At 51.0% G+C, this 22,530-nt stretch overlaps 1 protein-coding gene across 6 annotated transcripts; it reads left to right on the top strand.

Annotated features, from left to right (window-relative positions):
- Positions 1-697: 697 nt before the first annotated feature.
- LOC114021994 (cytoskeleton-associated protein 2) lies at positions 698-13,054 on the top strand. 6 transcript variants are annotated; one of them, XR_005226250.2, is made up of 8 exons: positions 698-870; positions 1,074-1,551; positions 5,673-5,727; positions 8,033-8,628; positions 9,262-9,469; positions 10,081-10,212; positions 11,076-11,145; positions 12,536-13,054. XR_005226250.2 is itself a non-coding variant. In XM_043551129.1 (5 exons), exons 1-3 carry the CDS (start codon positions 5,725-5,727, stop codon positions 9,449-9,451), a joined length of 789 nt encoding a protein of 262 aa, XP_043407064.1. In that variant the 5' UTR covers positions 5,673-5,724; the 3' UTR covers positions 9,452-9,469; positions 11,076-11,145; positions 12,536-13,054. The 6 variants fall into 6 exon arrangements, 1 of the variants encoding a protein (XP_043407064.1); XR_006292175.1 differs by lacking the exons at positions 698-870; positions 1,074-1,551 and adding an exon at positions 1,642-4,664; XR_006292178.1 differs by lacking the exons at positions 698-870; positions 1,074-1,551 and adding an exon at positions 4,654-4,727.
- The last annotated feature ends 9,476 nt before the right edge of the window (positions 13,055-22,530 follow it).

Here is a 22,530-nt window from a genome sequence, read left to right as displayed (position 1 = left end):
GGCCCCTGTGGGGATAGGATGGGGACACCATGCAGTGGGCGATGTCCCGGGGACTCATACTGGATGTGGAGAACCCTGCAGTACTGAGAGGGGTGTTGTGCTGTGGTGGGCTGCCGCAGGGGGCAACATTGGGCATAGGGGCCCCCCAGTGCTGTGGTGGGGTCGCCATGCAGTGGGACAAGGGCATCCTGGGCCCCATGTTCAGTGTGGGGCCCCCAGTGCTGTGATGGGGCTTTGTGCCTCTGCACTGTGTTGGATGTGGGGAATGTCCCTGACCCTGCTGTTACTCAGTGGGGTGGAGGTCCATGTGGGGGGTGCCTTGTCCCCCTGGCTGACAAGGGGGTCCCTGTGGTTGGGGGACACCTTGGTCCCCACATGGGACTGGGGAGGAGCCATGTGGTACAGGGGGTGCCCTGACGCTGGCTGGGGGAGCTGAAGCATGTATGGGAATGCCCTGACCCCCATACAGGGTTGGGGGGGCCGTACAGTGGGGGGATCGCCCTAGCCCTGGATTGACATGGGGGATACCCCAACCCCGCTCAACCACGGCGTGAACTCAGACATCCGACGCCATTGGAGGGATTTGGACCAATTTGTTGGGCGGGGCTATTCCCCGCGTGACTCCGCCCACCTGAAGTGACGTCACCCCCGCAAAATGATCACGTCAACTCAGGCCACTTCCGGTTCCCGTGCCTTTATAGCCAGCCCTTTTTCCTCCGTCACTTCCGACCTGGCCGCCATCTTGCCTGTGCGGGATCCGCTGCCGCTATGTCCGTGTCCCCCGTGCTCCGCGCGCTGCTCCGCCCCCGCCTCGCGCCGCCCGCTCGCGGCCTGCACTCGTACCCGCCCGAGAGCCGCGTGGGGCCGCTGGTGAGCGGGGGGGTCCGGAACCGTCCTTCCCAGGGGCTCGGGGCTGGCCCCGCTCTGCCGCGCGGAGGCTGCGGCCTCGGATCGCCTCTCCCCGGGGAGCCCGCCCGGGCTGGGGCTTCGCGGTGCCTGGGGGGTGGGGTGGGGACAGGGCCCAGCTGCTGCGGCCTCACCTGAGCTCTGCCTTCTCCCCCCCCCCCGCGCAGGAGACCGTCGTCGCCCTGGGAGCCTTCGTCGTGACCTTCCTGGTGCCCTCGGGCTGGGTGCTGGCCAACATGGAGAGCTACAAGAAGCGCGACTGAGCGGGCAGGGTCTGATCCGCGCTGGCCGCCCAGACCCCACGGCGCGCAGGCCGCCCGGCTGGACTCCCCTGCGGCCCTGGCGGGGCTCGGCCCTGCCCCCACATTCCACACTCGGCCCCTGGGGCTGGTAACTTATTCCATGGCTCCATGTGGAGCAGCGTCGCCGCTGCCGCCATGGCGGGGTGACTTAATTCTGTTACAATAAACCCTGTTACAGCCGCTTAGCTTTGACTCTGCCTTTTTTCCCCCCGAGCGCTGACCCTGCGGGCTAAGCCCTGCACTGGATCAAATGGTTCCAGCTACTCTGACCTGTTCTGGGGGAGGGCAGGATTGTACCTGCTGGTCCATGCTATCCCAGGGCTTTACATCTAGGTGTAAGTGGGTAAGGGGACAGCAGCCCCACCATGGAGCTGGATTGTCAGCTGTTCTCCATCTGTGCATTGGCCATAACTTGTATGGACCCTTTGAGCTTTTGTCCTTGGGCCTGTCCTGGTTCCTAGGGGTTCAGTTTACTGGGATGGGCGCTGACAGTGCTTTAATCCCAGAGTACGAACTCTGCCTGGGGAAAGGAGGGGGTTTGCGAGGAATGCAGCCCTCAGACAAGTCATAGGCTCACTGGTGTGGGATGAAGGCTCCTCCTGATAGTTACAGACAGCAGCAGAATTCCAAGTAACACCTGTAGCAGCTGGTTGAGCTGTGTTTGGGAGTGCAGGACTCCTGGGTTCTATGGCCAGCTGGGCTAGTGCTGCTCTGTGAATAGTCGTGTCCCCTCTCTGTACCCTGGTTCCCTGTATTTGCAGTGGTGATAATTCTACCCCCGCCCCTGCTGTGTCAGTATTTTAAACATTGGGCCAGCTCAGGAGTCAATACTCTATAGTTCTTAACTTGCCCTCTCTAGCAGGCTTAGAACTAGGGCAGATGGAAGCTCTTTTTAGCCTCAAGATGAGCTCCCCTTATTCACACCCACCTCTAGTGGAGAATCCAATCAGGAAAGGCTGAAGCTGGCTGGGGATAGGGATCAGATGAAAAGGGCCAGAGGTGGGGGATCAAGCTCCTGCAGTCTCAAGCAGGGAGAAGGGTATGGAGGAAGGATCCCCTTGAGACTACTTAATTCTTAATGGGCTGCTCTTGTGATTAGGGTGCTGGCTTCCTGGCTTGCCAGAGAATGGGTGTTGTCTGTGCACCCCTCTTCCTGATAGGCTGGGGCTGAGCATAGTGAGCTGTTCTTTCCTTTTAAGATACCATATGCTGGGGTAGGTTGGAATTGTATGGGACCTCCCAGCCTATGCTGTGGTGGAGATGGCAGCTTTGCTATACCCTGCTGCTTTGCCCTAGCAGCAGAGAATTAACCTGGGGGCAAAGTTCCTCTCCCTTGTGCTGTTTCAGTTGCACTCAGAGACTTTCTCGTCTGTACTGAACAGCAGCTCCACCCCAGAAGCAGCTCCTGGGCTCCTCATATGCTGTGCTGTCAGGATGACCCAGCAGTAGTTATCCCAGTAGTAACAAGGGCAGTCCTACCCAGCCAGTTATCACTGCCCCTTAGTGTGTGGGACGCCTGGGCTGTGGCAGGGCAGCTAAGCATGGAGGATGCCATGGGGTCATCTGTTAATGCAAGAGGCAGCAACAGCTTCTCCCTCTACCAAATAGGGCATTAGGCTGGGCAGGGCAGAAATGCCAGCTGAGAACAGCTTGATTTCTAGATGCACAGCTCTCTGCAGGGCACATGCTCAGCACCCCTACTATATTTGCAACCACAAAGGAAATGCACCTCATTTGAATGCAGTGGGCCAAAGCAGGCGGCCTGAATGCACCAACCAAGCTGCAGCTGTGATTGTGTTACTGGGCTGTTATTCTTGCAGCTGGCTTGGCTAGGGAAAGCATTTTAGCTTAACATGCAGGGGGCAGAAACAGCCTGGCCCCACTCTCTCTTCCCATGCTAGCTGTCCTATTCCCAATGGGGAGAGACAGAGACTGATATTCCAGTTCAGATCCACAGTGGCAGTTTTCTTTGTTCTGATCCAGGACTGAAATTAACCCTGAAGCCATGCCCCTCGCCCTTGTGCTGTAACACTCCACCTCCCTGCAGCAGCTGTTTGCAGTCGGATCACAGCACTAGAACAGCAAGGAGCCAGCTAGAGTCCCCTTAGATGCAGGCACTGCTTCTCTGTGCCCGGGAGAGGTTGTTAGAGGAGAATGGTACAGAGATGATTTAAGGGGCTGGAGGAAAGTTAGATGAGAGACCCTGTAACTAGGCTTAGCAGTGGGTGAGGTTAACTCTTTAAGTACCCAAATGGTGAAATGCAATAGATTCCCCCCACTCTGCTGGGCTATTTAGGGTGTACACTTGCTTAGCAGCACCATGTGGGGTATAATTTTCCCCAAGGGATGGGAGCTTATGTATTTGGGGTCCCATGCCCTAGGACTGGCTGGAGCAAACCAATTAGCCTTCATGTGGCTTTAATTTGCAAGGCCCCTCACACTGGGTAAGTTCTCCCTGTTTAACACAGAAATCTGAGGCATGTGGGTGTGTGTCACTGCTGCTTACAGAGGATGTTGGGTAGAGAGCCAGGATTGGAACCCAGGAGTCCTCATCCTGGAGCTAGAGCTGGTTTATGCCTATTTTGCAGCTACTTGAGTTCAGAGGCTGCAGAGTGCAGTGATCAAAGCTTTCCACCTTGCTAGAGATCTCTCTGAAACATGCTGCCTTTGGCAAGGAGATGGGACCCTTCACATAGCTAGTGGATTTTATTTCCTACAGTGGAACCTGGAGGAACCAGTCAAGGTCAGGGCCCCATTGTGCCAGGTGCTGGAGACACACAGTGAAAGACAGTCTCTGCCCCAGAGAGTTTTCAGTTGAAATAGTCAAAGAGTGAGAGTGGAAGGTCACCCCACAGCTCAGTGGCAGAGCTGGGAATAGAACCCAGGCATCCTGAGTCCTTTTCTAACATCCTAGTCACTGAAAGATCTACAGAATCTCATCCAAAACTCAGCCCATTTGGAAGAAGGTGCCACCTTCTAGACTTAGACCCAAAGATGTTCTAAATCACAGATCTGCTCTATCTGCTTCCCCTGGAGGTGGAGTGGGATTTGAGATAGGGGCAACAGGGTGGATGGGCCTATGGCCCCACAGAAAGCTTGCCCACTCATATGCTAGGCCAGAGAGATCAGCATTTTAATTCTACCTAAGAAACCTTAGTTACATTTCCCCCTCCAAGACTAGACATAGAAAACCAGGATTATTCCAAACATCCCCCAGAGAAACCAGGGAGAGATGGACACTTCATGCCCCCTTTATCTAATGTGGAATTGTCCTGCCAGACCCCTCCTTCCCAATGGGTGGAGCTAGCTGCCCAGCCAATGTGGTGTTGGGATAGCTGGGTGGGTCCTCAAATCCCTGTTGACCAAAGGATACCATCCTGATGCTGATTGGCTGGATGGTTAGAGAAATAGCAGGAGTTTGGGGCAGGTGTGACAGGCATTTGAGGGGGATGAGAGGTAGGGTGTGGAGTCTGGTTGGGTTGATTGTTGGGGTTAGTTGGTTGTTTGAACTTGTTTAAGGTACCCTGGTTTTTCAGCTCTGGTTCATAGATGATTGGCTCAAAGAGGGAGGGGGTGTATGTTTATCTGGACTTGTAAGGAACATACTAACTGTATCCTTATTCTGCTTTGTGGGCTCCTAGCTGTTACAAAAGAGAGTGTAGCTAGCTGGGGTGTAATGCAGCTTTTCCTCACATAGAGGAGAAGGAATAAATCATAGGGGTTGCCTTACCTTAGAATCTGTGTCACTTGAGGCTAGTCTGCTCTTCTGTCTGCATCATGCAGGGTGTTGTGAGCCCTGCTTAATGCAAAGTGCTTGGTGCCTCCCTTCTGCATGCTAGAGAGTCATCAGAGGAAAGTTTGGCTTGTGTGGTGCTACCTAAATAGGCCTGAGGTAAAACCTTCCTGAGTGGTTAATGGGTCCTGGAGGGCTCTAGGAGAGCAGTTTGGAGACCCTTGGGGCTGACCCACTGCAAACTCTGATTCCTCCTGCTCTCCTATCCAAGCCTGTGCACTCCCACCAGGCTTATGCAAAGCTTGATTCTCTCTCTTTTTTTTTTTTTTTTTTTTTTTTTTTCCTTCTCCCCCTTGATCCCCCTAGTATGCATCTCTCTGCAAACCTTGGTCCCTCTATCCTACACCCTCTGGCAAGCACCCATGTACCTCCAGCCACTCTCCCCTTCCCTACTCCCAGAGTTTAGTAGCTGCCCCACCTCTGTGTTTCCTAGAAGCTGGGTGTTGTTGCTTGTAGGATCTGGGGGCAGGGGTCAGACCCATTGTACCCTGACCCAATCTATCACTGCTAGTGCTCGGTGGCTGTGAAAATCAGGTGGTTGTAGGTGTAAGCCAACACTGACCCCATGCACGTGAGGGTCTAACTAATGAGATTGTTCCAAGCCCCATGGTTGTATTCCTGGAGCTTCAGGGCCATAGCTTAAACTAACATGGGCTCTTCTCTTCCCAAAGCCAGTGGCAGTGACTGGGTATTGGTCACCGGTCTTGGAAGCTGCAGAGGAAAATGGTAAGTTGCCCAGTGGGCTGTCTGGGGTTGGGCTGCCCGTAGTGGGAGAGGCTGCTGATGGAGTGGGTGGTGTGCATGCTGTGACAAACTGGTGAGGCCAGAACATAGTTACACCAGCCAGTGCTAGGGTCCTGCGTCACAGCGTCGGGCTGGGGTGTATTAACTCGAGTGGTACATGTAAAACACAAGAGGTAATTATTCTGCTCACTGGGCACGGTGAGGCCTCAGCTGGAGTCTTGCGTCCCATTCTGGGTGCCACACTTCAAGAAAATTTGAGTGTGGAGCAGAGCTGCAAAAATAATGCTCAAGGCTTAGAACAACTGTCCCATGTGGAAAGGTTGAAAGAACTAGGTTTAGCCTAGGGAAGAGCAGACTGAGGGGGACACAAGTCTTCAGAGGAGTACAAGATTGTTATAAAGAGGATGGGAATCAATTGCTCTCCACCGAGAGCAGGTCAAGAAGGTGGGTTTGCAGCACTGGGCATTTAGGTTAGTGTCACAGATCTGGCTCCTGTGGGCCAGAAAAGGTGCTCCCACAGGAACACTTAAGAGGGCAGGGCGGCACCTGGGGCCACAGGGGATAATGGAGAATTGGCGTTCAGGTGCAAGAGGGACCCTGGGGTTAGTCAGGATACCTGGTGAGACTGAGACAGTCAGGAGCAGGGACAGGTGAGTGCTGCCCAAGCCAAAAAGTGTTTCCTGGGGATGGTTGAAGGCAAGGAGGGCAACAAGAGGGCTTTGTGGACTGACCTGCCAAGCCAGAGCAGGGCTGAGGCTGGAGGAGGCACAGCCAAGGGAGTTGCCTGCTGGCTCTAAACTGGAGAGCCCAAGCTGGGGGGCTCACCTGCTGGTGACTTGGCACCAGAAAACTGGACCTGGGGAACTAGTGAGAAGGCTGGGGGAGTGGGGGCAGAGATGATCTCCTAATGGAGAGGCTTGGGGGGGTTCCCAGTGGGAAGAGCAGGATTGCACTCCAGCTGGAAGGCTTGGGGTGACCATCCTGGCAGACCAAGAGAAGCAGACCCACAAGGAGCCCTGGTGTAGCAGAAGACACGGAAGCATGGTGTGGAAGGACTCCAGCAGCAAGGCTGGTGTGGGTGCCTGCTCGGAAGAGCAGGATTTTATGGACGATATCCACCAGTTATGGGAAATGGCCTGTTTTGGGACTCTTATGGACTGATTTGCACTATGGGTTCAATAACAAACTGCCCCCAAGGAAGGGTATTGAAGCAAGAGAGCCTGAAGTAGAGTCCTTGAGAAGGGAAACTGAGGCAGGTGCATTTGTTGGGCTGTGGCCTGCTGCAAGAGGATGCTCTAACTCTAAGGGCAGTTAAGCTCTGGGACAGGTGTCGAAGGGAGGCTGTGGACTCCCCTGCATGGGAGGGTTTTAAGACCAGGTTGGATAAACATCTATCAGGGATGGCTTAGGTTTATTGGCCCAGCCTCGGCAGGGGGTCTGGACTTGACCTGTCAAGGTCCCTTCCAAACCCTATGCTGTGATGAAATCCTGTTTGCTCTTGCCTGCCTCGCTGCAGCACTGCGACATTTGCTTGCCTGGAGGCTGCTCGACAGGGGAGTTGGGGTGAAGCTTTTGTTTTTGGGGTTTTTGGGCCAAAACCCCTTGGGTGGAAAAATGCAGATTTGGCAACGCCAGAATGTTTAGCAAATTCATGCTGCTTTGCCAAATTATGTTTTGGTTGGGGGAGGGGGATCCCCAAAATATTCCAACCCCCACTCCCAACTTTTTCACTTCAGAATTTTCTTGACTCTTTTTTTAAAAAACTGAACAGGTAGAAATAGCTGAAAATCAGTTATTTGACCCAAATTTTTTACTTTTTGGTAAACTTAACAAAAGTGGGATGACTTTTTTTTTTTTTGATTGGGTCAAATTAATTTTTGACTTGTTTAGGACTATCCATGAACAATCAATCTGTTTGCCCAGTTTCTACTTCCAGCTCCTGGAGAACTCTAATGGAGAGACAAATGGGGTGTGGGTGTTCTAAATAACTCCAGCAGCTGCGCCAGTCCATGCAGTTTGCTTCCCAGGTGTGTGATGTGGCTGGGTTTTTGAGTCTCACCTGATAGCTGGCGCAGCTGGCGGCGATGGGGAATTTCTTTCCTTAATGCACAGCTGGCCCAGCGTCACCTGAGATTTTCATGAGCCTCAGTTCAAGTATCACAGCTTTAGAACCAGAGGCCCTGGGTTCTATCCCAGTGGCTGATGCACCATCCTGGGCCATCCCATTCACATCGGCCCCAAGCGAACGGCTGGGCTCTGAGATGGGTCCCCCTCTTTTTTTTTCCAGACCCAGAGAGATGCTGCAGGCTGCTACAGCTTCCCCCTTTCCAGGATCACTCCACTGAAGGCCATGGCTGGTGCTGGCAGCTGGTGGGAAGATCCCAGCACCCCGTTCAGAGCTGGCGAGCTGAGGGACAGGCCGGTGTCTCTCAGGAAGCACCTGAGGAGCCAGAAGGAGAAGCAGAGCATTGCTGAGCGACTGAGCCTCAGTTTCAGCTTGGTGCCCAGGAAGTCTCCCCTGGGCTATTACCTGGGCAGGCTTGTGCCCTCCAAGACCTGCTCTTTCCGCCAGAGCCTGCCTGTGGAGGCCAGCCTGGGCATTGCCTGGCAGCCTGTGGTGCACTCTCCCAACACCATCACCTCCCGCAGGGCTTCTGCAGGGGCCTGGCAGGCTAGCACTGCCCTGAGAACAGGCCGTGCCACAGACCAGACCCAGCTCAAGGGCAGCAGGATCCTGACCAAGCCAGCTCTTGGTAGAGTGAGACCCATCTCCTCTCCCAGGGCAGTGATGCTGTTTGAGCTGCCCCGTCCTGCTGCCCAGAAGCCCAAACCCACCAGCAGGCACAAGCTTGCTGCGGTCAAACCAGCCATCAATGCCAGGAGGTGAGTGGGGCGCTGCCTGCTTCATGCTGCCCTGGCACCAAGGCCCTTCTGCCCAACACAGGAGTGGCTGGGGTAATGTGTGGGGGGGTGCCTCACAAGAGGGGCAGGTTTGGCTGCAAAGGGCCCCCTGCTATTTACCCAAGCAGTGATGGTATATCCTGAGTCCCAGCCCAATGCATCTTCCTCCCACTGAGTCCCGCTGGGCCCAGTTCCTCCATGTACCTCTTAAACTAACAGTGGGATTCAGAGGACTCCTGTAGACTGCCCCCCAGCTTGCACTAGGGCATCAAGTGCTTTGGGGCTAGTCTAGATCTTCAACCTCTATGGCAAAACCACCGATGTTTCAGTCCTCTCCGAGGCCATCTTGTGGTGCCATTGGCTTGAAATTTGGGGTGCAGCTTTGCAGGGTGGAATAGGTCTCTTGGCCCAAATTCAGAGTATCTTGGTCACAGGGCTCCTGAGATGCAGCCTCCCCCCAAAATGTCCTGTGCTGCTCTTTTGAGGTTTGCATCTCAAATGGAGGGGTGGGATTAAGGGGGCCTATGTCTGGGGAGATGTTTTACTGTAACCCCACATGTCCTCCTGGAAAGTGTTCGGGTGGTCACTCACCCCCTCAACCCACTCTGCCTCCAGGGCCCAGCTGGCAGAATGGCAAGCTGCCAAGGGCAAGGTTCTGAAGAGGCCCCCTTGTGTAATGGTCCCTGCTCCTCCGAAGAGATGCTTGTCCAAGGAGCCCTCTGTCCTGTCCTCCTGGACCACCATAATGGATGAAGAGGAGATGAAATCGGAGCCGGACCAAGCCAGCCTGGCAGTTCTGGAGTAGCCCAGCCAAGCTGGCGGGGTATCCATTCCATGCCTGGCTGGATACAGCTGGGGAGGAATTCACTGCAGGGGAATTTGTGGGGTGGGGGAGGTCCTGCTAGTCCTGGAGCAGCAGGGGAGCATGTCTGGCTGTGGGGTGTTCTGGAGTGTAGTGGAGGGGTAGGTCCTAGCCATGGGGGTGTATGTGGTTGGGGGGGGGGGGTTGGGTGCAGCAGTGCTGGGAGCACAGTTAGTGGGAAGCTGTCTGGGGTGGGGGATTAAGGGCAGGGAGCGGGTCATGGATCTAGCAGCTGGCACTGGAGTGAATGGTCAGGATTTTAAAGGGGGGGGGGGGCTGGTGGCAGCACAAGAAATAGCTGGGTCGGGGGAGCAGGTTGTGCTGAGTTGGGGAGGGGAAGGGACTGGTCTGGGGATATCAATTTGTTTTTTGGGGGAGGGCTGTGGGGAGCTCTGGGGGGCAGGATCAGAGGGGTCTGTACTAGGAGGAGGGCTGAGCTGTGTGAGATGGGGAGGGGGCTGTACTGTGCTTTTGGCTGTGTGGGAGCGCGGGGTAAGGTGGTGAGAACCTTTCACCCCTCGAGAGGTGTGCCAGGCTGCCACTAACCTTGTCCCATCTGCCTCTACCCCCAGGGCGCCCGCAGGGAGGAGGTACCTCCATGGGACCCAGCCACTCAGGAGGCCCAGGACTCTGAGTACTGGGTCCATCTTGAACAGCCTGCAGGGGCTGCTGGGAGTGCCTGCCCTGCTGGCAAGGGGCCTGAGGTGAGGCTCCTCTGCCTGCCACAGAACCATCCCCCCCACCTTAAAATCCACATTAATGCTGCAGTTGGCTTGAAATCTGGGGGGGCTGTACAGAGGCTGAAGTAGATTCTGTGTCATGACGCTGAGCTGGCTTCTTGGTCAGAGGGTTCCTGAGACGCAGATCCCCCATATCCGTTCCTTGTTCTGAAATCTCCTGCCAATCAAAGGGGGCAGAGTTCCTACACTGCTTAACTCAGCCCCTTCTCGGGCCAGCGGCTCAGGCTTTTGGGGATGAAACGCTGGGGTTAACAAGGAGCCTGGGGCAGTGTCCTGGCTCTGCAGCCTGGGTTTGCTCTTCTGTGGTGACTGAAATGCTGTGTGCCCCTACTGCTGTATTGCCTAAACCTCTGACCCCCACCCTCTTGTGCTCTTCATCAGTAGATCTCAAAGTGCCTCACAAAGGAGGTCGGTGTTCCCTCCCCCATTTTACAGCTGAGGAAATTGAGGCACCAGAAGGCAAAGTGACTTGCCCAAGGTCCCCCAGCAGAGCTGGAATAGAATCCAGGTGTCCTGGGTCTCAGTCCAGTGCTCTAGCCACATGGCATCCCCTAGTGTGGATGCAGATTATAAAGGTGCTTCATGCTAGTATAACTTCCTATCATCCAGGAAGGGGAACAAGCTATTCCAGGGTAAGGCCTTTATACTATATTAACTGTATCTGCCCTAGGACTTGTCCTGATATAGCGCTCATATATGCTTTTTCTAAACCCCACACCCTGAACTGACAGCCCTATGGGACATCCTGTGTAGAATAGACTGAAGCCGGGGGTGAGCTCCATAAGCTCACTGGTGTTGGGCCTCACCCGTGTCCTTTCTCTTGCCAGCATCTAGCAGATGAGCAGTGTGGATCAGCGAGGGCTGTGGACAATGGCAAGAGACTCCTGTATGCATCTAGTAAGTGAGCCCCATGGCTGAGCTGGGCCCTGGGAATGGGCAGATGGGAGTCCTGAGTGGATCTGGGTTTTCCTGCCTTAAAGTCTGAATTCAATTGTGGGCCTAAGTGTTGCCTTACTGAGGTGGCTGGGTTGGGCTGAAATGACTTAATGGTCCCTTCAGGTCTGGGGCTCCATGATGTGGCTCCTGGCAGAGGCCAGGGGCTAAGCAGGAGTTGTGGTGGGTTGGTCCTTGGGTAGGTGACTGTGCAAGCCCTGCTTGACCCATGTGCCAGGATGGTGCCTGGGAGTCAGTGGTGGTGCCAATGTGCCCCTAGAGGGTGCTGTGTTGCTGGGGGCTCAGTAGGGGATGTTTTCACCTGAGTCAGTGCTGACCCCTGTGTGATGCTAAGAAGTGCTGTGCTGTGGGGGGTGCTGTGTGCTCCCAGTGTGTGCGCCCAGTCAGAGCCTGGCAATAGGGGGTGCTGTGCTGCTGGAGGTGCACGCTTACAGCACAGAGTGATGGTCAAATACTGCCTGGCACTCTTCTGGGGGCTGGGCTGGAAAAGGCCTGTATGTAAGAGTTGCACTGGTATTGCTCTCCCAACACTGCAGGGATGCTGATGTGGAGGGGGGAGCTGGCAGCTCTCCTGTCTGTATGGGGATGCAAGAGACTAGGCAGAGCTGTGCATGGCAAAAAGCCCTTGTTAGGGTCCCTAATAGTTAACTTAGTTCCCAGCCAGCCCATTGATGCTCCCCACTGAAGATGTGGGGTGGGGAGGATTCCTGGCAGCTGTCCTGGGAGGGGATCTGTGGGTGGATTCCTGGGATGCACAGCTAGCTGGGGTTTACTATAGTAAGTTCCAGCTCACCGTGGTGGATACCTTGCCTGCATGGTCCACCTCTGCACAGGCTAAGGAGGGGCTGTGGGGCTTCCTAGCATGTGGTGAAGGGCAGGCTGGGGTGGTAGTGATGCTGTGTCAATGAGTGGGGGTGTAGGGTGACCAGATATCCCACTATTATCGGGACCATCCCAATATGAGGAGCTTTGTTTTATATACACAACTATCCCCTCCCGCCTCCGGGGGGGGGGGGGGAGTGTTCCAATTTTTGACACTTGCTCTCTGGTCACTCTACGGTGACCAGACAGCAAATGTGAAAAATCATGACAGGGTGGGGGGGTAATAGGAGCCTATATAAGAAAAAGACCCCAAAATCAGGACTGTCCCTATAAAATCAGGACATCTGGTCACCCTAGGGGGGCGAGATGGCAGCTTGCCTGGGAAGGGTGTACATCAGGGGAGCTGGGAGGGACAAGCAGCAGATACAGGATCTCTATCCTGAGAGGTGGCTGTGTCAGGCTTGGTGCCTGAACTGATGCCCCAACGGTGAAACTATCCCTTTGTCTCTAGCGCTGCAGATCAGTGTGTGGAAGAGACTATCCAAGCTGCCACGCTCTGCTCCACACCCATCTTCCCTGGCTGCAGAGTGAACCCATTGTGCTACTGGCCTATATCCCTTGCTCAGTCTGTCTTGGCTGATCTGAGAAGATTTTGGGAAGGAGAGAATCTGCATTTGGACGCTCCCAGGGCTCTCTCTTTAAAGTCTCCCAGTTGTGTACAGCCCTCTCCATACCCCATGTCATGTGGTGCTTTTCCTGTTTCCTGTTTTAGCTGTCGAGGACCCTTGTAGGGAATCCAAAACACTGGAACCCTAAAGAGACGTTTCATGGCAGGGCAGGGCCTGAACTAGGACAAGCCGTAACCCCCAAAAGGGCTGTGGATCTAAATGTCTCATCTTTTACATTTGAATCTGAACTCCAGCATTGCTCCCATCTAACTTTTATATCTGTCTGTCATCAAGCTGTCTGCAAAGCCACGTTTTATGTAACCTGTACTGAACTCTTCAATAAAAGTCTAATAAAGATCCTACATCGTGGTAAAGAAACTGTGTTAAGCTGGACTGGAGGAGCGCACTATATTTAGCTTGTGAAAGAAATGGTGAAGGGGTAACTTGATCAGTGGATAAGTATCTCCATGGGAAAGAGAAGCTTCATCAGTAGAGAGGATTGAAACTTCCTTTTGTCCTGACTTGGGAGAAAAATCAAAATGACCAATGGAATTTTTGTTTAGGAAATAGGTAAAGGATCTAGTTGAAGAGCTTCCCTTCATCTTGTATATAATGTTAAGCTTATCTATTTCTATTGTAGATCTAATCTAAATGTATATGATCAAAATACTTCATTTCAGCCTTTATCTTTCAGCAAAACTGGCAATGCATTCCTGCAAGATGCTTCAGTTTACTCAAATCGGCATTTTCCAACCAAACAGTTGCTCTGTTGGAGAACTCTTGACCAGCTATGTTGATAGAGGGCTCGTCACTCTAGCAGACAAAGGTCTAACAAGAGTCAGTGGCTGGAAGCTGTAATGTGACAAATTCAGACTAAAACATAAGGTGCAGATTTTTAACAGGAGGGTAAATAACTGTTTGGAACCGCTCCCCAAGGGCTGTGGTGGATTCCCTATCACTGGAAATCTGAAAGCTTTTCTGAAAAGTCCTTTTCTGAAATCTGACTTTTCTGAAAAGTCCTCTTTAGTTTAAGCAGGAATTAATTCAGGTAAGTTGTATGGACAGTTACAGGAGAGGTAAGACAGCATGGCAGTGATCCCCTTTGGCCTTAAAGTCTGAGCTGATCCATCGAATGGGGGTTAGAGGGGGAACCAAACAACTAAACAATCCAGTTTTGAAGTGAAGGCCAACTCCAATCACCCCTGTCTAGACCTGTTTTGCAGCTTGGAGTTCTGGTCTGATGTTTTCAACTCAAAATACAATTTCTCTACACGCTGTAGGGGAGAACTAATGGTGGGTTTGTTTAGAGTAGCTATAGTTGGTTCTAGCCCTGCCCCACCTCTTTTATTTTTTTAATGGCTTAAATCATGAGCTCTTGAAAAGGGAAAAATCCAAGAAGGGTGGGTTTGTAATGGGTGTCTGAGTCCCTAAGTTGCACTACCTGTGTGTTCAGCCTCTTTGCCACAGCCATGCTGCCTAGAATCCATTTTAAAAAAAAAAAAAAAAAAAAAGCAACAGACATCTGTGCAGCTGGGACTCTATTGCAGTGTCCTAAATGCTCATGATATTTCTAAATGTTGTAAATGTCTATTACAGTGTGGTTTTTTTTCATGGCTGTTAAATCAAAAATTGTGATTGGATGTGGTTTTTGTTTTGTTCTCTTCCCACCCCAAGATCTGCTCTAGCTCAACCAGGAACTAATTCCGGCACGTCCGGTGGGCTGTTAAGCACTCTGACTAGGTGGTCCCCTCTGCCTTTTTTGAATTTATGAATCCTACTTCTCATTTGTAAATGTCAAAATGCTTTACAAAGGAAGTTGGTATTGCACTCTCTAATCTATAGATGGGGAAACTGAGGCCCAGGGAGGGGATGTGACTTCCTAAGGTGACCCAGTGGCAGTTGATAGAATGCAAGTCTCCTGAGTCCCAGTCCAGCCCTCTACCCACTAGGCTCCCAAACTACCTTTTGGAAATTTGGCACTTATGTTCCTAAATTCCACAGAGTTTTGAAAAGGCTCTGAAAAGCAGTTGGGTGACTTAAACTTTATCCAGCAAGGCCTGACTCTCACTAGAATGGTGTCCTTTCCAAGGAAAGCTGTAAGGAAAAATACTCATAATAAAGCTAATAAAATCTCTTTAATCTTCCTATGTCATCCTGGAATACTCCTCCTGTCTCCATTGATGCTGTGCGGTACCTTTAGGCCTTTCCACAGAGCTAATGTCAGGGCAGATCTGCCCTGAGGTATTGTGTAATAATTAGGCCCCTGGGCAGCAGTAGTGGTATCTTCCTGGGTGCTGTACAGCAGCTGCCATTGCTGTGGCACTAGCATGTGTGCACATGTGGCTGCTTTTGTCAGGGCTGGCCTCCCACTAGGAACATGTAGCGAGAGAAGATGTGCAGCAGCTAGGGTGACTGGGCTCTACCCCTGCCCCCCAAATAAGTGCCCCCATTTTTCACACCCTTTAGCGGTGGTGCAGGTTGGTATCCTAGTGGGCTTTTGTGCTACTGGCCACAGCCCTGCCTCCTGGGCCACTGTGGAAGTGCATTGTGGGATACCAGCAGCACTCCCCTCAGGGAATTGTGGGAGGTAGGGATTGAGTTCCCACCATTCTCTCTGGCTTGAGCTAAACAGCAATGTAGACTGAGGCTAGAAGGGGTTGTTGTGGTGATCTCATCTGACCTCCAGTATGGCACAGGCCCGAGGACTGCCCTGAATGAATTCCTGGTTGAGTGAGAGCAGATCTGTTGGAAAAACATGCAGTCTTGGTTTCCTTTGCTTGCTTTTGAATGTCCCTCATTCAATGGAACCAAAATGTTGCCTTTTTCTTCTGTTAAGAGATTGGGACAACAGAATCTCCCTGTATCTATTATTTATTTGTACGCCCATAGTTCCCAGGAGCCCCCGTTCTGGTAGGTGCTGTACAAATGCAGAACAAAAAGCCAGTCCCTTACCCAAAGAGCTGGCAAACAAAGGCTAATACAAGAAAGGACAGCCAGGGGAAGCCTAATAAACAATGAGATGCTATTGGTCGACATAATGGGCAGTCTAACCGACATCATGTGTTGTCGTGTCCCAGCAAAGGCAAGTTTGAAGGAGAACAAGGATGATCTTTTGGGCATTTATGGGGAGCTCCCCCTAAGTGTGAGGGGCAGCCTGAGGGAAAGGACAAGGGTGTTTGAAAATATAACAAGTGGTGAGGGGGGCCAGTGGGGTGAGCTGATCAGAGGTTGGAGATGACACCTTGATAGTAAATGAGAGGTGACAGGTCAGGTGGGGATAGGCTGTGAAGGGCTTTGAGAGGAGAGACAGTTGGCTCATGTTTGCGATGTAGACAGGGAGCCAATGGAGGGATGCAAAGAGAGGAGTGAAGTGGCTCAAGCAATGGCCTAAGAAAATGATCTTCTCAGCATTATTGTATAGGCTTTTATCCAATCCCTTCTTTGTCTTCTTTTGAAGGTGGACAATCCTAGTTTCTCTGTGTAGTTTTCCCAGATGCTGGAGCCTTCTCATTGCTCTTCTCTGAACCCCATGCCCCACCCTAGTTCTGTAATCTCCTTCTTGAAATGGGGTGATCAGGATTGCACACAGTATCCTGATGAGGCTGGGCCATTGATCTCACTCTCAGAATCTTTTTACCTGTGAGAAAGTGATGGCAATCTTGCCTGAAGGACTGAAAGGTCAATGGAGCGTGGAGCAAAATCTATCTAGCTTACCAAAGAGAAGGTTAAGAGGCGACTTGATCCCAGTATTGGCAACTTTTGAAATCACGGTTGGATTTTTTTTTTTATTCTGCTCTAATTCAAACAGCAATTAAGTCAAAGCACTTCTCTAGCCCATGTTATGCAGGAGATCAGGCTAGGTGATCCCAGCGGTCCCTTCTGGCCTCAGAATGTATGGAGACCTCAGTTCAATATGTAGCGGTGCTCAAACTCCCTGTGTGGACACACTCTTCTGTAATTAAATCACTTTTGTTCCAGAATACTCTCCCCATAGAGGAGTTCTTCTGGAAGAGCTATGCTGCTCAATTTAAAGTAGACAAAGTTTTGAGGCTGGGACGGCTGAAGGAAATGAGAAGCCCTAGCCAAAATGACTGGGAGATTGGTGCCGATCTCCTTTTTGTCCCGGGACAATCCAGCCCTAAGTGAACAAAATTCCTTGGGAATTTCTGCCTCTTCCTGCCCCTGGCTAGGGAATTCTGTACATAGGATTGCCAGGGGCCTCCTGCGTCAGCGAGGAGTCCAGGCCCTGCTAGCATAGGCAGCCCCATCATAGAATCCTGGTCAGAAACATATCCAGTTCCATTCTCAAACTACGAGGGTTGTTTACCTGCCTCAGCTCCAATGGGGAGGCTGCTCCAGACACTCCCTCCTCTGATGGGTAGAAACCCTCTTCTTGTCTCCAGCCTCAATTTATCCATGACCAGTTTGCCAGCATTTGTTCTTGTGCCAATTTTGTCCTTTAGCTGCAGTAACTGATCTCCCTGCCTAGGATTAACCACCGTGCCCCCCTCCTCCCCTCTCCAGGTGTATTTATAGTGAGCAACTAGATCCCCTCTCAGCCTTCATCTGGACAGGCTCAACACTTTCAGTCTGCTCTTAGAAGATCAGCTCTGCCTTCCCCTGATCACCCTAAGAGCCCTTCTCTGCACTCGGCCAGTTTGGATTCATCTTCTCGAACAGGGGTGATGAGAACAGCATACTGTGTTCCTGATGAGGTCTTACTCCAGTGCCTTGTCCAGTGGCATTAATGCTTCCACGTCTCAACTGGAAATCTCTCTCCTGATACATCCTAGGATATTGTAGAATCTTCCAACCTGAGCGAGTGCATCAGTGCTGGGTAGTTTAGCTATGAGATGAGAGTGCAAGTTGCTTGCACCCTTGCAATGCACAGAGAGGAGGTCAGTCTGAGATGGGACTGAGGTCATGGGAGGGTCCTGGTGTGACACCAGAATGTGGCAGGGGGTGTGGAGTTGATGAAGTGAAAGTGTTTTGGGGAATTGCACCTGCATAGGGTAGGGCAGGATGGTGAGAGGTCACATGACACAGGAGGAAGTGATGTAGCTGTCAAGCTATCCTGCAGTGGCCCAGGAGCTTGAGTATTAACCGCAGGGCAGACTGTTAAGAACCAGGACACAAACCCCAAATTGGCTGTGGGTTCTATATTTAAGATTGCAACAACCAATTATCAAGAGTGCATCCTCAGGCACTACAATAGCCTTAACAGGGGGTCACAGACAGTCATATTCCAATCTGTTTTGCCACCTTTGTGATAGATGGCCTCTTATACCAAGGGTCACAGCAATAGTCCAGTTACTCCCAATCCCAAAGTACCAGTCACTTACCTTAGGTCAATTTCACCTTAGACCTCACACCAAAGACAATGCTTGTAGCCAATTTCTTTATAAATTATCTAAAGATTTATTATAAAGGAAAAGGAAATAGAGTTATTTACAAGGTGAAAGCTGGAACTCACTTGTGTGTGTCTATGTTTTTCTATCTTAAGGTTAAAAAAAGTAATAGAAGCATATACAATAAGCAAGCTTGGTGTGTCCTTTGGCTAACCCAGCCTAAGCACTGGGGATCTTTTGCATAAGCTTTGTAATTCTTGCCCCCAGAGTCCAGGTAGCATGAAAATCCAATTCCTCCTTGTTAGGGTTTTTTATTCCCTTCCCCCGCTCTACTTTAAATGCAAACTCAGCGGATTGGAGGAATTCACTTGTAAGTCTCTTCTTCATGGGGGGAAGGAGAGTAAACAATAAAGTCTGTGATCCCTTGTAATGTTCCACTCTAGTCTGGCTGGCATGGATGGGCCTTCCTTGTCACGTAGGACATAACCCCTTCTGTGGCCACCAGCATTTCACACTAGTCCATCAAATGTCTCTCTCCTGTCTGGTGATTTGCAATTACACAGGCTTAAACTACAAATGCTTAAATATTAGCTTACAGTGCGGGATACAGTGGCTATGAGTGAGATTAATGCATGCAGCCACTCACAAGCATTTCATAGAATCATAGAATATCAGGATTAGAAGGGACCTCAGGAGGTCATCTAGTCCAACCCCCTGCTCAAAGCAGGACCGATCCCCAATTAAATCATCCCAGCCAGGGCTTTGTCAAACCTGACTTTAAAAACTTCTAAGGAAGGAGATTCCACCACCTCCCTAGGTAACGCATTCCAGTGTTTCACCACCCTCCTAGTGAAAAAGTTTTCCCTAATATCCAACCTAAATCTCCCCCACTGCAACTTGAGACCATTACTCCTTGTTCTGTCATCTGCTACCACTGAGAACAGTCTAGAGCCATCCTCTTTGGAACCCCCTTTCAGGTAGTTGAAAGCAGCTATCAAATCCCCCCTCTTTCTTCTCTTCCGTAGACTAAACATCCCCAGTTCCCTCAGCCTCTCCTCATAACTCATGTGTTCCAGTCCCCTAATAATTTTTGTTGCCCTCCGCTGGACTCTTTCCAATTTTTCCACATCCTTCTTGTAGTGTGGGGCCCAAAACTGGACACCAGATGAGGCCTCACCAGTGTCGAATAGAGGGGAACGATCACATCCCTCCATCTGCTGGCAATGCCCCTACGTATACATCCCAAAATGCCATTGGCCTTCTTGGCAACAAGGGCACACTGTTGACTCATATCCAGCTTCTTGTCCACTGTAACCCTAGGTCCTTTTCTGCAGAACTGCTGCCTAGCCATTCGGTCCCTAGTCTGTAGCGGTGCATGAGATTCTTCCGTCCTAAGTGCAGGACTCTGCACTTGTCCTTGTTGAACCTCATCAGATTTCTTTTGACCCAATCCTCCAATTTGTCTAGGTCCCTCTGTATCCTATCCCTACCCTCCAGCATATCTACCTCTCCTCCCAGTTTAGTGTCATCTGCAAACTTGCTGAGGGTGCAATCCACACCATCCTCCAGATCATTTATGAAGATATTGAACAAAACCGGCCCCAGGACCGACCCTTGGGGCACTCCACTTGATACCAGCTGCCAACTAGACATGGAGCCATTGATCACTACCCGTTGAGCCCGACAATCTAGCCAGCTTTCTATTCACCTTATAGTCCATTCATCCAGCCCATACTTCTTTAACTTGCTGGCAAGAATACTGTGGGAAACAGTGTCAAAAGCTTTGCTAAAGCCAAGGAACAACACGTCCACTGCTTTCCCTTCATCCACAGAACCAGTTATCTCGTCATAGAAGGCAATTAGATTAGTCAGGCATGACTTGCCCTTGATGAATCCATGCTGACTGTTCCTGATCACTTTCCTCTCCTCTAAGTGCTTCAGAATTGATTCCTTGAGGACCTGCTCCATGATTTTTCCAGGGATTGAGGTGAGGCTAACTGGCCTGTAGTTCCCCGGATCCTCCTCCTTCCCTTTTTTAAAGATGGGCACTATTTTAGCCTTTTTCCAGTCATCCGGGACTTCCCCCGATCGCCATGAGTTTTCAAAGATAATGGCCAATGGCTCTGCAATCACATCCGCCAACTCCATTAGCACTCTCGGATGCCGCGCATCCAGCCCCATGGACTTGTGCACGTCCAGCTTTTCTAAATAGTCCTGAACCACTTCTTTCTCCACAGAGGGCTGGTCACCTCCTCCCCATGCTGTGCTGCGCAGTGCAGTAGTCTGGGAGCTGACCTTGTTCGTGAAGACAGAGGCAAAAAAAGCATTGAGTACATTAGCTTTTTCCACATCCTCTGTCACTAGGTTGCCTCCCTCATTCAGTAAGGGGCCCACACTTTCCTTGACTTTCTTCTTGTTGCTAACATACCTGAAGAAACCCTTCTTGTTACTCTTAACATCTCTTGCTAGCTGCAACTCTAGGTGTGATTTGGCCTTCCTGATTTCACTCCTGCATGCCCGAGCAATATTTTTATACTCATCCCTAGTCATTTGTCCAATCTTCCACTTCTTGTAAGTAGAAAAGGAGTACTTGTGGCACCTTAGAGACTAACCAATTTATTTGAGCATAAGCTTTCGTGAGCTACAGCTCACTTCATCGGATCCGATGAAGTGAGCTGTAGCTCACGAAAGCTTATGCTCAAATAAATTGGTTAGTCTCTAAGGTGCCACAAGTACTCCTTTTCTTTTTGCGAATACAGACTAACACAGCTGTTACTCTGAAACTTCTTGTAAGTGTAACCCTTCTGCCAGGCCAAGTTGATAGCAGCAAGGGCTGGGTTCAGTACACAGGGGTTCCCTCTCATCAAAGCAAACGCAAAACTGGCTCGAGCCCCCACCCAGTGACCTGGGAAAATCCTACACACCCCCTGGGTGCCTCAAAGAGGCAATACTTCCCCTCTCGCAAGCACAGGGTCTCGGTGTAGCAGAGAATCTTTAATAACATGAGGTAAACGACATCAGCATTAAATTGGGAAAACACCACAACTAGTGTTCATTTAATCAAACCATGAGCAAAGACCCACCCCAGCAAATTGGGCCACATTCTTTCCCTCGGGTTCTTGAGTCCCACAACCCAAACGTCTCTTGAGTCCAGTAATCCAAAAAATCACCCAAATTCCAAAAAGTCCAGCCCCAGAGTTCAAAAGTTCATCTGCAGAGTGTTACTCCCCAGTCTGGCTAAAAATGTGCCCGTGGGGGGAGGGGGGAAGGTAAGGGGCACTTTACATGAGCTGAAGCTGACTGCCCCACAGGGATCCGCTCTGCACAGCTCAGCTCGCCGTCTCACGAACGCTCCACCAGCCTATCCACGAACAGCACTACTGCACTCTAGATCTTCTAGCTCCCCGCTACTTGACACAGTGCTCAGTGATTGCAGCTCATAGTGGGAGCCTTAGTGCTGATGCACCATAAGGTCAAAGTGAATTCAGCACAGCACCTGTAGCAAGACTCTTAATAGACCCAAAATTAGCTCTGATGTTCCACAGTAAAGAGAAACAGAGGTGCAATTGGTGTTTGAGGCCCTCATAAACAGGCCCACACCCCCAAGTACTAATGCCCATCTCCAGCCTCTCTCCATTCACAGAGTTTTGGAACCCATGTCCCTTGCCTAGCGAGTGCTACTTAGTTGATGGTGAGTACCTCCATCATAACAAAAGGCCAAGTGCAGGTCCACTGTCCTTGATTCCCATAATCAGAGTAATAACAATTTATTCTTCCTGCCACAATAACAGAGACACTGGGAATCCCACAGCAGCCAAAGTGACCATTTGGGCAGCTATGGCCTCATTCTAGGAGGGGTGGGTGTGCCTATGCAAATGAGATCAGCCCCTGAAGTTCTTTTCCACAACTTGCCACACCTCACCACCAGATGTCAGGGTGGAGCTCATCCTGACTCTGCTTACATCAGCTTCTTTTTTGTATTTAAGATCAGCAAGGATTTCACTGTTAAGCCAAGCTGGTCGCCTGCCATATTTACTGGATTCAGAGTAACAGCCGTGTTAGTCTGTATTCTCAAAAAGAAAAGGAGTACTTGTGGCACCTTAGAGACTAACCAATTTATTTGAGCATAAGCTTTCGTGAGCTACAGCTCACTTCATCCGATGCATACTGTGGAAAATACAGAAGATGTTTATATACATACAAACCATGAAAAAATGGGTGTTTACTACTACAAAAGGTTTTCTCTCCCCCTACCCCTCCCTCCTGCTGGTAATAGCTTATCTAAAATGATCACTCTCCTTACAATGTGTATGATAATCAAGGTGGGCCATTTCCAGCACAAATCCACAAAACCGTCAAAGGAAGGGGGGGGGGTAGGAAAAACAAGGAGAAATAGGTTACCTTGCATAATGACTTAGCCACTCCCAGTCTCTATTTAAGCCTAAGTTAATTGTATCCAATTTGCAAATGAATTCCAATTCAACAGTCTC

Source organism: Chelonia mydas, chromosome 7, assembly GCF_015237465.2.
Source record: "Chelonia mydas isolate rCheMyd1 chromosome 7, rCheMyd1.pri.v2, whole genome shotgun sequence".
NCBI classification, from domain to species: Eukaryota; Metazoa; Chordata; order Testudines; family Cheloniidae; genus Chelonia; species Chelonia mydas.
This window is presented reverse-complemented; position numbering and strand designations above follow the sequence as displayed.

What these genes read in the sequence shown, in the direction of transcription:
- LOC114021994 (XM_043551129.1), top strand. An exon ending in CCAGCCATCAATGCCAGGAG is followed by an intron (nt 8,629 to 9,261) that starts GTGAGTGGGGCG and finishes CTCTGCCTCCAG; the next exon opens with GGCCCAGCTGGCAGAATGGC.